The sequence below is a fragment of the Papio anubis genome, chromosome 18, assembly GCF_008728515.1.
Source record: "Papio anubis isolate 15944 chromosome 18, Panubis1.0, whole genome shotgun sequence".
NCBI classification, from domain to species: Eukaryota; Metazoa; Chordata; class Mammalia; order Primates; family Cercopithecidae; genus Papio; species Papio anubis.
Genome location: NC_044993.1, coordinates 2029686 through 2042795, shown reverse-complemented (window position 1 = coordinate 2042795; position 13110 = coordinate 2029686). Strand labels below are relative to the sequence as shown.

Genomic DNA, 13110 nt, shown 5'->3' with positions numbered 1-13110 from the left:
TCTCAGCTCACTGCAAGCTCCGCCTCCCGGGTTTACGCCATTCTCCTGCTTCAGCCTCCCAAGTAGCTGGGCCTACAGGTGCCCGCCACCACACCCGGCTAGTTTTTTGTATTTTTTGGTAGTGACGGGGTTTTACCGTGTTAGCCAGGATGGTCTCGACCTCCTGACCTCGTGATCCGCCCGCCTCGGCCTCCCAAAGTGCTGGGATTACAGGCGTGAGCCACTACACCCGGCCTTCATTTCTTAAATTAGAAGGTAGGAGATCAAGAAACTGCTCCGCTCTGTCTGTTTACAAACATTCTTCATATTTGAACCCAAAATGTTTAAGTCAAACCTTCTTTAATTGATTTTTTCTAAAATGGACTCTGTGTACCCAGATAACCCTTCCATGTGCAGAAGATTGAAATTTCTATTCTTATTTTTTTCTCACCTGTTAAGATTTTCTATTTTTCATATGTCCCATAGAGCCCACACTACATTAGTACCTAACACACAGATATAAATGTACATATATGCATGTTCCTGGCAAGTGTGTGTGAAAAGCTTTTTACTGGAGTGTGTGAGAGAAGCCCGGGGCCCACCATTCTCTGAGAACCCTCAAATTTCTCTGCATCACTTTTTGAAATAGGGCTTTATTCTCATGTGATAGAAATTGAAAGTCATTTCTTTTTTTCCCTTTTTTTTTTTTTTGAGACAGAATTTAGCTCTTGTTGCCCAGACTAGAGTACAGTGGTGCGATCTTGGCTCACTGCAACCTCCTCCTCCTGGGTTCCAGTGATTCTCCTGCCTCAGCCTCCCGAGTAGCTGGGATTACAGGCATGAGCCACCACGCCTGGCTAATTTTATATTTTCAGTAGAGACAGGGTTTCTCCATGTTGGTCAGTCTGGTCGTGAACTCCTGACCTCAGGTGACCTGCCCGCCTCAGCCTCTCAAAGTGCTGGGATTATAGGCGTGAGACACTGTGCCCAGCCAGAAATTGAAAGTCATTTATAAATGCACTGACTGCTCTCCACCGTACTCCATGATCTCAAAATGATACACTGTCCATGAAGAAATGCTATTTTAGGTGAAAAAATCAAATAGGAAAAACTTGCATTGGACAAAATCCTTGAAAACACACAAAAGTTTCTGCACAAGTTTTGTTCACAGTAATTTCTTTTGCTGAGCCACTGGGCTTTTTTTTTTTTCTTCATGGTTTGTGTTTTATTCTTTGACGAATGCTTCTAAAACATCACACTAAGTCAATCTGAAAGGTAAAGTTTAAAATTTTTTTAAAGGATAAGTTATGTGGAATGACTGTTCTCTCTACAAAATCTTCCTCTTACGGCTTATGATACACCCAGCCGGCAGGAGCGCCCGGGTTTTCCAAATAGCCAGTTATCACTTTTCTCTTGTCTGCATAGATTTCTCATTAGCTGTCTTCTGTTTTGTTGCATGATCTCAGAGTCCCCCTGCTTTCTCTGAGAGGTGGTCAAGCTATCCTCTTTTCTTCTTCCCTTGCTAATTTCCTGGGTTTTCTTCGTGTTTTCTGGCGGGCACGTTCTCGTTGATTTCCACGGGCCACGCCGACCACCGACAGAGCCTGGAAGACAGCGAGTTGGAAAAGCAAGGGCTCCCTGGCACTCTGGGCTACTGTCACTGCCACTGGATTTTTTATGGGTTTTTACTGATTGCATGGATTTGTACACCTGTTTCCCCCACCTGCTTCATAGCAGCAACTTCTCATTAATAAGGACTCGAACGCCCAGCAGCCCTTGTTGAGATCCTAATCAGCTGTCTGGCTTGGGCGACCTGGATTAATTGCACCATTCGTAGCCTCTCCTGGGGAGTTCGCATCAACGGCTGCCCCCATTCTCAGACAGGAGGACAGAGCTGCCGCCCGACAGAACGTCGGTGCTGACGTCAGCATTCACGCAGGCAGGAGGAGAGTCCTGGGGGACCCCGCTGGCGACCGGTGCTGTTTCTGCTTGCACACACCCAGCTCTTCTCCCTGGCAGCTGCTGGGTTTGCTCTGGGAGACCAGCCCTCCCCACCTGCCCTCCACGAGGCTGGACCAGGCTGACGCTTCCCCCGGACGTGTCTCAGGACCGGCCACTCGGAGTGACGGTCATTGCCAGGTACACAGGCTGGCCAGTAAGCGTCGCCCCGGGAGTCTTGCTGGAATGATTGAGGAAAGAGGTCCTCCCTCTCCCAGGGGATGGCTGAACTGGAAAAACCTGTTGGTGGTTGCTGGGACCCCTTCGCGAGATCCTGCTCAAGAATGGAGAAAAACCAGCCAGGCGAGGTGGTTCACGCCTATTATCCCCGCACTTTGGGATGCCGAGGTGGGAGAATCACTTGAGCCCAGGAGTTTGAGACCAGCCTGGCCAATGTGGTGAAACCCCGTTTCTAATAAAAAAAATACAAAAATGATAGCCAGGCTTGGCGGCAGGCGCCTGTAATCCCAGCAACTCGGGAGGCTGAGGAAGGAGAATCGCTTGAACCCGGGAGGCGGAGGTGGCAGTGAGCCCAGATCACGCCATTGCACTCCAGCCTGGGTGACACAGCGAGACTCCACCTAAAAAAAAAAAATGGGGAAAAACCAAGCCCAAAGATGGGAAGGGCGGGGTGGAGAGAGAATCAGAGAGAGTCAGAGACAGAGATGAGGGAGTCTGTGCGGTGGACTCCCGGGGGTTTCTGGAGCCGGTGAACCTGGCCCCAGTCCTGGAGGGGCAGGCTTGGGTGTTTTCAGAGGGTCTCATATCAGCCCAGATTGAGAACCGACCATGAAGACTGCTTGGCCGTATGTTTGTCTGGACAAAACAAATCAGTCAAAGTGCTAGGCCGAGGCAAGGCCAGTCTCTCTCTCTCTCTCAAATGCATGTTACTACGCAGACAGTAAGGGCCTCTGTGACCTTTACAAATGGCCTAGCACACACACATGTAAGTGGCCCCTATATTTGAGCCTTGCTGACCCACTTTACAAGGGAGGAAGGTACAGGAAGCTTAGGTTGTTTCCCCAGTTTCAGAGGGCACCGTATCCACACAGCAGTGACTGGGTAGGATCCTGGTCTCTCTCGACAGCCCAGAGTGTGTGGCCTGTCCCTGGAGCAGGTGGGATCCATGCCAGGTGGGGCTGAGTGGTGCTGATGGCCACCCCCTCCTGTCACCCCTGGATCATCATGTTTCCCAATGGGGTCTCCTTTCAGGGCTCTAGTTCACCCCAAAGCTGACCTCTTCCAGTGAGACCTTCAAACCCTTACAGTGCCCCTGCATGAAGTGGCAAAGTGGGTTGGGGGGATGGGGAGAGTGGAGGACGAATTACAGAAGGAGCGCCCCCCGAGGAACGATTGCAAAGACGTTTTTTTTTTTTTGTTTTTTTTTGAGATACAGAGTCTCATGTCGCTTCTGTGACTGGGAGTGCAGTGGCCGGATCTCAGTTCACTGCAAGCCCGCCTCCCCGGTTTACTCCATTCTCCTGCCTCAGCCTCCCGGTGCAGCTGGGACTACAGGCGCCCGCCACCTCACTCATTAGTTTTTTGTATTTTTTTAGTAGAGACGGGGTTTCACCCAGGCTAGCCAGGATGGTCTCGATCTGGCTGATCTCGCGATCTGCCCGCCCCGGCCTCCCAAAGTGCTGGGATTACAGGCTTGAGCCACCGCGCCTGGCCTGCAAAGACGTGGTTTTCAGGGACAGTCCCCACGACCATGCACGGTGGCCATGTGATAAACTGGTCTCACCTCCGAGCTGTGCCTCCACCATCCAGTATGGCACCTGACACCCTCTCCTTGGTCACTCTCAGTACTGGGCTGGCTCATTGGCAAGTCCTGTGGACTTCACCCTGTGGAACCTCTCCACCCGCTCTTATATTTCTCATCCCGTCCGCACTGCAACCCCCTGCAGCAAGCCTCTGTCTCTTTCCGTCTCTCACTTGGAGCCTGCCACAGCCTTCTCCACTGTGCTCCCCAAATTCATGCAAGATAATATATTCCCTCCCCGCACTCCTTTTCCAGTGTCTGTTTCGACGGCTTTTCTTTTCTTTTTGAGACAGAGTCTCGGCTCTTGTTGCCCAGGCTGGAGTGCAGGAGGTGGATCTTGGCTCACCAAGCAACTCCACCTCCCGGTTCGCCATTCTCCTTCCATTCTCCCGAGTAGCTGGGATGACAGCCATGCGCCACCACACCCAGATAATTTTGTATTTTTAGTAGAGACAGGGTGTCACCATGTTGGTTGGGCTGGTTGCGTACTCCCGACCTCAGGTGATCTGCCCGCCTCGGCCTCCCAAAGTGCTAGGATTACAGGTGTGAGCCACCGCGCCTGGCCGCCAGATGGACTTTTCAAGACACAAATCTGATCCTACCCACTCTGGCCCCAAACTTTGTGAAGTCTTCCCCGTTGCCACAGGAGCAAGACGACACCCCTTCCTCGCTGACAAGGACGCGGTTGCACCTTCACTACCTTTGCTGCCACATCTCAGCACCTGCCTCCTCTCGTCTCTACCCCCACTATGGCTGTGTGACCCCAGGTGTATCACTCAACCACTCTTACCTTCCTGTTCTTCACAAAGAATAGAGATTACAGTGAAATGTGCCCGGCTCGTGGCCACTCAGCCTGTGGTAACATGAGCACATCTGGGATCAGACCCTCTACTAAACGCTTCGTCACCTCCATGCCATGGACCCCTCCCAATATCCCTGTGAGCTGTGGGATCTAAACACCAGTTCCCAGAGTGGGAAGCCGAGGCTTGAGAGCCTCAGCAACTTGCCAAGGGAAGACTCAGACTCTAAGCCCTGGCTGGGCAAACTCCAAGTCCTCGCACTTAAGGGCAGCCAGGCTCAGCGTTCCAGCATTCCACTCGGCCTCCTAGGCTTTTCCTGGGCTGCTGAGTGCAACATGGATAATTTCTCTTTCTCCACCCTGGTGACATTTTCAGAGAGAGGAACCGTCGGAAGGTTTCAGGGTTTTCTTGACGTGGGCGTTTCGAGGTGTTGACGAAAGGACCTCTGTGACCTTTACGAATGGCCTAGTGCACACACATGTTAAGTGGCCCCCATATCTGGTGCCACACAGGCCAGAGCGCACTTCCTGCTCCTCTTATAACGCCCTCACTAATGTGACTGTAACTTCATTAACTCCAGGGGACCAGATTGGATCCTTGTACCGACTGGTGAGTAAGTGAACCTTCACTGTAGACAGTGGTCTTTGCTGATGACTCGCTACTTCATTTTTTAAAAATTACAGTGAATCAACTATATGCCAATATTGAACAGTGTCTTCCTCTGTTTTAGCTTCCAGAGCAGCAAAATAAAAACTAAATTAAAACCATCAAAAACAAAAAAGTGTAGTAGTTCATGCCTGTAACCCTAACATTTTGGGAGGCTAAGGCAGGAGGATCGCTTGAGTCCAGGAGTTCAGCCTGGACAACGTATTGAGACCTCTAACTCTACAAAAAACAAAAAAATTAGGCAATGATGGTGGTACGTGCCTGTAGTCCCGGCTACTCCGGAGGCTCAGATGGGAAGCTCACTTAAGCCCGAGAGGTGGAGGCTGCAGTGAACTATGATTGCACCACCACACTCCAGCCTGGATGACAGAGCAAGACCCTGATGCAAACAAAACAAAACAAAACAATCAACAACTGCAGCATAGGCACAATCATAGTTTTCATTGGCTTCATTTCTGATCATGACCTAGTCAGCAGTGGCCTTCAACAAATCTCACTGTAGCTTGTTGGATGGTCACAGATAGATTCACCTTTGCCCACAGGTTCCTTCTCCCGTCCACTCACACCTGTTCATGACGCCAGGCCCAGCATTGCACAAGGCCTGCGGATAGGGAAAAGGCAGCTCCAGACACGGATTTGGGGATGTTCTGAAATAACACGAACAACATCACCCTAAGTTGGTCTGTTTTCGAGCCAGATATTCAGGCATGGATGCTAAGAATTCTTACATGGGCAAGTATTAATATTTGAATGCAGCTGTGATTGAGGTGGAGGTGGAGACAAAAGGCGTGTCTCCCTAGAACATGTTTTGTCTCCACTGCCGGAGGGAATATTCCGTGGCAGCTCCCGCATGCACCCTTTCCCTCCATGTGAGTGGACTCCACACTCTAAGCAAGGTGTTCTGTATTGCAAACTCGGCTTGTGCCTCTCTCCAGCCCTGTGGCCTCGCTGGGCAATTTTTCTAATCTCTTTGGAGCCAATCTTCATGTTGAAAAACGACAGGTCCCATCTTCAGATCGACACCCGTCTCAGTGCTGCCATTCTGTCAAGGCTCCTCCTTGGAGTGTTTGTAAGTCATTTTTACTGCGAAGTAACCCAGCCACCGGCCTCAGGGGAACCTCCGAGCCTAATTCTAGAGGAGGCTAACTCGGTAAGATTGCCCAAGGTCGCATAGCCCATGACTGCACCGAATCCTGTTTTTATTATTGGCAAAAGGGAGCTGGGCAGGAAATTCAAGGTAAAGCATTTTGTTTTTCCCAGTGCAAATAGCTCCCTTGCCCTGTGTTTGGGAGATCAAAGGCATTCTTGCTCATTGCAAATAATTCAGAAAACAGGAGTATAAAGAGGAAAATGAAAGGCAAGGTAATTCTAGATAAGCAGAGGGAGATAACCAGAAATGACATTTCTGGGAATTGCCCTATAGTTTGGGAATTTTTTCCTATGATTACCCACAAATGCACATTTATTCTACATAAACGATAACGTGTGCACATTCACGCCATCACTTATTTATTTTTTTAGAGACAGAGTCTCGCTCCGTCGCCAGACTGGAGTGCAGGGGCGCGATCTCGGCTCACGGCAACCTCCGACTCCCGGGCTCAAGCGATTCTCCTGCCTCAGCCTCCCGAGTAGTTGGGATTACAAGGTGCGCGCCACCAGGCCAGGCATAATTTTTGTACTTTTAGTAGAGAGGGGGGTTTCGCCATGTTGGCCACGCTGGTCTCCAACCTCCACCTCAGGTGATCCGCCCACCTCGGCCTCCCAGAGGGCTGGGATTACTGGCGTGAGCCACCATGCCCGGCCGCCATCACTTATTTATATATGTGTTAGCTGTAGGACATATCTAAGACCATGGTCACTGCTGCGCGCGCTAACTCCCGCGGCGTGCACTCAGGCCCCTCTGGACAGACGCTGGGGACCCCTGACCACTTATGTCTGGGAAAACGCCACCAAGCGCTCCGGAACCTCAGGGCAGGATCCGCCGCAGCAGCAGGCAGGACCCGCTGGGGGCGCACAGCCCACCTGAGACATTGTAACTACAAGTCCCAGCAACCCTTGGTGCGGGGACAAGACGGACGACCGGAGTCCGGAGAGACTACAAGTCCCGGCAGGCATGGCCCAGACGAAGGGACTACGAGTCCCCGAATCCATGGCTCCCCGCTTGCGCAGGGCACCCTGGGAGGTGTAGTCGTTGAGGGAGCTAACGCCTATTCATTCCGTCTCAAAGAAGATGCAAATTCCTCACACCGTCCACTGAGGTGATTTTTCTCAGGCAGGCCACGTGCGTGGGCGAAAAACGGGGGGAAAAAGCTCTGGGAAGCCGGTACCGTCGCGGAAGAAGGCCGCCTGCGCATGCTCACCAGGAGGCCGAGCGGGAAAAGCGCGCGCAGCTGGCCTCGCTGCCCGCAGGGGGCCCTCGCCCCAGCCCCGCCCCCGGCCCCGCGCATCCGGTGAGCCTGCGCGGAGGGCGGGGGCAGAGCGTCGAGGGGAGGGGCTCGCGGCGCCTGCGCAGAGCGGCGGCTTCTCTCGCGAGGACGGACGCCATTATCGCATCTCCCCGACAAACACCACGAGAATTCCGCAGCCCACACGGTAATTGCAGCTCCCGCAGCCGGTCGCGCCTCCGCCTCCCCCTTCCCGCGGGGCGAGAGCGAGAGCGAGATCTCCCTCCTCCCTCCTCCTCCCGCCCGCCGGGCCGCCCGCGCCGCAGCCCCGCCGCCTCCAACCGCCCGGGCCGGGGGAGCGCCCCCCAGGCCCCGCTCCCCGTCCCCGGCCGCGCCCCGGAAGAGGGGCTCCCGCTTCCTCGCTTCCGCACCCCCGGCCCCGCCGTGCCCCGGCGTCCGTTGAGCTGCGGCTGCCGCAGCCCGGCCCGGGGGCCTCGCGCTCCCGACCTCTGCCCCGGGCCTAGCCCCGCGGGAAGGACCCGGGGCCACGGCGGGGAGACTGGAAAGGCCTAGAACTGCGCCCGGGCTCCTCTGGGGACCGAGTCTCCCAAGGGGTCGCTCCTGCTAGCCAGCCGGGAGCGACAGGAACCGTTTTTGTGCCTCCTCCGTGGCTGTGGACTGGAGCCCCATAGCCCGGGACTCGCACATGCAAGTCTCTGGCGAGGCAGCGGAAGGGACGATCCCGGGGCGACCGCCGACCCCGGCGAGGACCCCAGCCTGTCCCCCTAGGGGCCCCGATGAACGAGGACTTCGGGGTGCCCCCTCCCCAGCACGTTTGTGCGATTTCTGTGATCTAGTCCTTAAGAAAGGTGGCCGTTTTTTTTTTCCCCCCTAGGATGCAGAAAGTAGATGACATTCCATCCACACTGTGTGAGCAAATTGGAGAGAGTACCTTGATAGAGGACTGATGTTTTTCACTGATGAGATGGTAGGGGTTGCCTTGCTATTGGAGAAATACATCATCCCCGAAGAACTGTGAGCAAGTGGAGCGAGTGTGGGCTTTGAAGGGTAGCAAGCTTGCACCCTGACCGGGGAGGGCGCGGGTCACGCAGTTGTTGGTGTGGAACAGGTAATTGCCCTGTTTGGAGTTGCCTGTTCTGCCCGGGAATGTACTCCAGGGCCTGACGGCGATGGCAGAACTATAGTAAATAATAAGAGGAGGCAGTCGTAGGGGCCACTTTTAGCTGGAAGTTCTTGGGGGACAGAAAAATAACTTGGAGTAGTGAGTGCTTGTGAGTAAGCTCAGGAAACAGCAAAGAAAAACTGGATCTGGTCATTTAACACGCAGCTCGCAAATATCCAGTGCTAGAAGCAAACACCAAAACGCGGTAAAATTCTGTATGTAGGTCCACTTCCCGTGTCTGGCAATTAAAATAAGAATATATTCTTGCGATGTTGGATTCTGTCATCATTGGCTTTATTTTTTGGAGATAGGGTTTCACTCTGTCCCCGAGGCTGGAATGCAGTGTGGTGATCTTGGCTCACTGCAGCCTCGGCCTCCCTGGCTCAAGTGATCCTCCCACCGCAGCCTCCTGAGTAGCTGGGACCACAGGCACCACCAACCCCTGGCTAATTTTTGTATTTTTGTATTTTAGAGGGGGTTTCGCTTGTTGCCCAGGCTGGGGCTTTAATCTTTTTTAAAAAGAGTATCCATTTGTGATTCCACGCTGCGTGGGGGCAGCTCAACATCTCGGGTGCTTCACCATGACCTGGGAGGCAGAGGCTGCCCCCACTTTATAGATGAGGTGGCCAGGCCCACAGACACTAAGGGACTTGCTCAGATGTACAGAGCCAGGGTTCAAATTCAGTCTGTTTGAAGCCTGTATATTTAGTATTTTAATTAATGTATACAATAGGAACATCAGTGAAAGACTTACCGTGAAAAGCAGTGGTCCCCTGCCCCACCTCTCAGCCCCATTCTTCAAAGAGGTTTACATCTTGAGTGGTTTCTTTAGGTCATTCTCCATAGCTCTAAGTAAGCTGATCTTTTTCATTTTTTTCCTGAGATAGGATCCCCAGATGTTGGCCAGGCCGTAGTTGAACTCCTGAGCTCAAGTGATCCTCAGCCTCTTTAGTAGCCGTTAATACAAGTGTGAGTGACTGCACCTAGTTCCAAGCTGCTACTTGGTTTTACACAGCCTTGACTTTTCTGTTACGATGGGGTGATGGAACCCTTCTGTCATATCCCACCTCTTCTATCCCCTGGACTGTCTGTATCAGGCCTATGTAAATACTGTTCTCTTCACAGACAAATTGAGTGTTTCCCTTCCTGTACAGCATGTTTTTTTTCTGTTAGTCATGGCTTTTCTCTTGGCACTTTCTGTTCCCATCGACTCCTTACATTGTTTTAAATGATCTCAAGGATAGTGTCAGGTCCCCTTCCTCCTTCAGCCCCTAACCTTTTTCTCATCTGGATGGGTTATTCTTTTTTTTTTTTTTTTGAGACGGAGTCTCGCGCTGTATCACCCAGGCTGGAATGCAGTGGCGCGATCTCGGCTCACTGCAAGCTCCGCCTCCCAGGTTCAGGCCATTCTCCTGCCTCAGCCTCCGAATAGCTGGGACTACAGGCGCCCGCCACCACGCCCGGCTAGTTTTTTGTATTTTTAGTGGAGACGGGGTTTCACCATGTTAGCCAGGATGGTCTCGATCTCCTGACCTCGTGATCCGCCCGCCTCGGCCTCCCAAAGTGCTGGGATTACAGGCTTGAGCCACCGCGCCCGGCCTGGATGGGTTATTCTTTAGCCTGCAGACGAGCCAACCTGACACTTTCCTTTCTTCTACGGCTGGGTGCGTTCAGACATGTTTTCATCTCGGCTTTGTTCATTTCCGCAGGACCCTCTGGCAGATGCTCTTCCTCTGTGGAGACTCTTCTCCCTCCCTGAACGCTCTTGGATCCTCTCTTTGGTGTTAATGGCATTTTACCGTGTGCTGAGGTGTGTGGATTCCTACTCCGGGGACTCTTTGCCTCTGGTGCCTTGTCCTTCAGCTCTGGGAAGTTCCCTTGTTCTGTCTGAGAAGTTCTTCCTCTCCAGCTCTGCTCTTCTGTCTTAGGAGTTCCTGTTAGTTTGTGATGGACATTCTAGATGGACCCCCTGGAGTTGCGTCTTTATCCTTCCTTCTGTGTCTTGTTTATTCTCATTTCTGGGAGAGGGCTTTCATATGTCTTCACAATCAAATTTTTAATTTCCAAGCATGTATTTGTCTTGTTCCTTTTTCACAGTAGCTTATTGTTTTACAAATGCCTCATCTCCATGACTCTAGGGAAAAACTAATAAGGATTCTTTCCAGTTCCTCTTTGTTCTGATTTCTTGTTTCCACTAATGTCACTTAAAAAAGAGTGTTGGCTTTTTGCTCTGTATGGCAAGTCCTCCTCAAATACTGATATTTACTGTTGTCTGAGGCAGGAGGAGGCCGGCGGAGAGCCCGGGTCTGTGGGGTGCTTTTGAAAGAGTCCAGTTTTCCCTTGGGTGATTGGGAGCCTGTACTGTGGGACCTGGAGCGCCAACTTGCAGATACTTTCTCTGGGCTGCTCTGCTTCTTTGGGAGCCCCTTTGCTGGCCGTGGGGGAGTTCGCTCTCCTGTGCGGGACCGACTTGGCAGGTGCAGGTTTGGCCTGTCCGCAGGGCTCTGTGAGGCCTGGAGCGCCACGCCTGTGCCCCCGGTGCTTTCCCTTTACCCTGATTGGGTTCTCTGCATCTGTCAGGAGTGTGTTCTTTCTTGTGGGTTTATAACACTCTATTAAAGATGATGTTAATGGGTGGGAGGACATCACCTGTGTGGCCAGTCACTTCCCTTGAGCAGCGGTTTGAAAGCCCGTTCTATTCACCCCGCCTTCCTGCTGCCTCGTGGCCTTGGTAATTGCCCACAGTCGATGGGATGAGGTGCCAAGCCACTGTTCCACAGCCGCCTGCGAATTGCGGCGTGGGCTGGTGGCTCTGGCCCTGTGGCCTTGGAGGGCTGCCAGCGTACCTGGGCAAGGCCTGGCAGACCCGTGTGGTAGCAGAGACCCTGACTCTGGCTCCTCGCTGGGTCAGTGTGCCAAGCGGGCGGTCTGCCCTGCTGGTTTCCAGGGGGGCCTGCAGTGAAGCAGTGGCGAGCGTACTGGGAGCATGATCTTGCTGCCTGGTAGCTGACTGTCACTGGGAAGTTGTGAGTAGTGAGGTGGGCTCTGTCTTCTGTCTGCCAGAGCCTTGCTAGCAGAGCGGTCCAGGGGCCGGCAGCATCCATGTGTCACTTGGGTATTGGTGAGAAACACAGACTTTTCAGACCCCCCCCAGGTTCTCATGCAGAATCAGACTGCAGCTTGGTTAGCTTTTAATTTTCAGGTAGTTTTTGACTTTACAGAAAAGATGGAAAAAATATTTCACTGAGCTTCCCTGTTCTCTTCATCCGCTTCCCCTAATGTTGACATCTTATGGAACCAGGCATCCATATAAATACCAGAAAGTTCACAGCATTATTGCCTAAATGACAGACCTTATTCGAACTCCGGTTTTGCACCAGTGTCCTCTTGCTGTTTTGGGATCCCCTCTAGGACCCCACACTTAATGTCCTCCTGTCTGTGATATTTACATAGTCACAAAGTATCTCCCCCAGGACGTACATCACAAAGGGAGAAATAAAATTGTAGCCTCTTGGTGGAAAAACCCAGCAGATATTGCGTGAAGCAAGTGATCAGGGTAACACCATCAGTCATAAGATGTTGACACCAAGGACCCAGTGTGACACATCACTTCTCTGGCAGTGTTGCCAGAAATGCAGTCTCATCATGAGAAAATGCTGCACCCAACCCAGGGGATGCTCACCACAGTCCTTGCCAGTGCCTCTCAAAAGTGTCCGGGTCTTGAAAGACAGGGAGGCTTAGAATTTCTTGCAGGCAGGTGGCTCGATGATGTGTGCACCGTGGTCCACACGGAAGGGCTTCCCTCAGCCTTGAGGGAGGTGAAGGAGTAGGGGCTTGGGGGCTCCAGGCACAGGTGCTGGGCGGTGGGCCTCAGTGGTCTTGCAGCTCCCCTGTCACGCTTGTTAGCCTTTGGGTTCCTCGTTGTCTTCATTGATACTGTACAAATCCCAAAAACTCCAGTTATACGATTAAGTGATTTACATGACATGGCGTCGCAAGGCTGACTTGAAAATGTCCGTGTAACTCAGAGCACCGGTTTAGCCACTGAAATCTAGAGAAACTAAACATTTCCTCATTTGGAAGGAAAGACTTCTGGGGGAAAGTAAATTCGAGGGTCTCCATGAGAATGTCTGAGATGAAAGCTTTAGAAAGCCCTCCCTGTGCCTGAGGTAGATAAACATCGATGTTTTCTCTTCACACGGGTGATGGCGGTGAAAGGATGACGTCATTTGGCTTGGTCAGCAGAAGTGCTCTGAACCATCCGGAACTTTGGGGGCTGTGGGAAGGAGTTTCAGGAAGTTGAAAACATTATTGGGTGGAATTGCACTGTTGCAGTTT

The 13110-nt window shown here is 52.4% G+C and overlaps 1 protein-coding gene and 1 pseudogene across 11 annotated transcripts in view; one reads left to right on the top strand and one right to left on the bottom strand.

Moving 5' to 3' along the window:
* Positions 1-888: 888 nt before the first annotated feature.
* LOC101003276 lies at positions 889-1655 on the bottom strand (annotated as a pseudogene).
* Positions 1656-7675: 6020 nt separating this feature from the next.
* The window catches only part of BANP (BTG3 associated nuclear protein), a 128299-nt gene continuing 122864 nt past the window's right edge, over positions 7676-13110 (top strand). For 6 of the 11 annotated variants that reach the window (XM_003917294.5, XM_021932276.2, XM_003917293.5 and 3 more), the window contains exon 1: positions 7676-7797. Coding sequence is in view for 2 of the 11 variants with exons in the window: in XM_021932260.2 (XP_021787952.1) it covers positions 8557-8577 (21 nt within the window). In the remaining 9 variants the exon portion in view is untranslated. Of the gene's footprint in view, positions 7798-8043; positions 8578-13110 lie in introns of those variants that run through there. The other 5 variants (XM_021932260.2, XM_021932261.2, XM_021932268.2 and 2 more) reach the window with 5 other exon arrangements.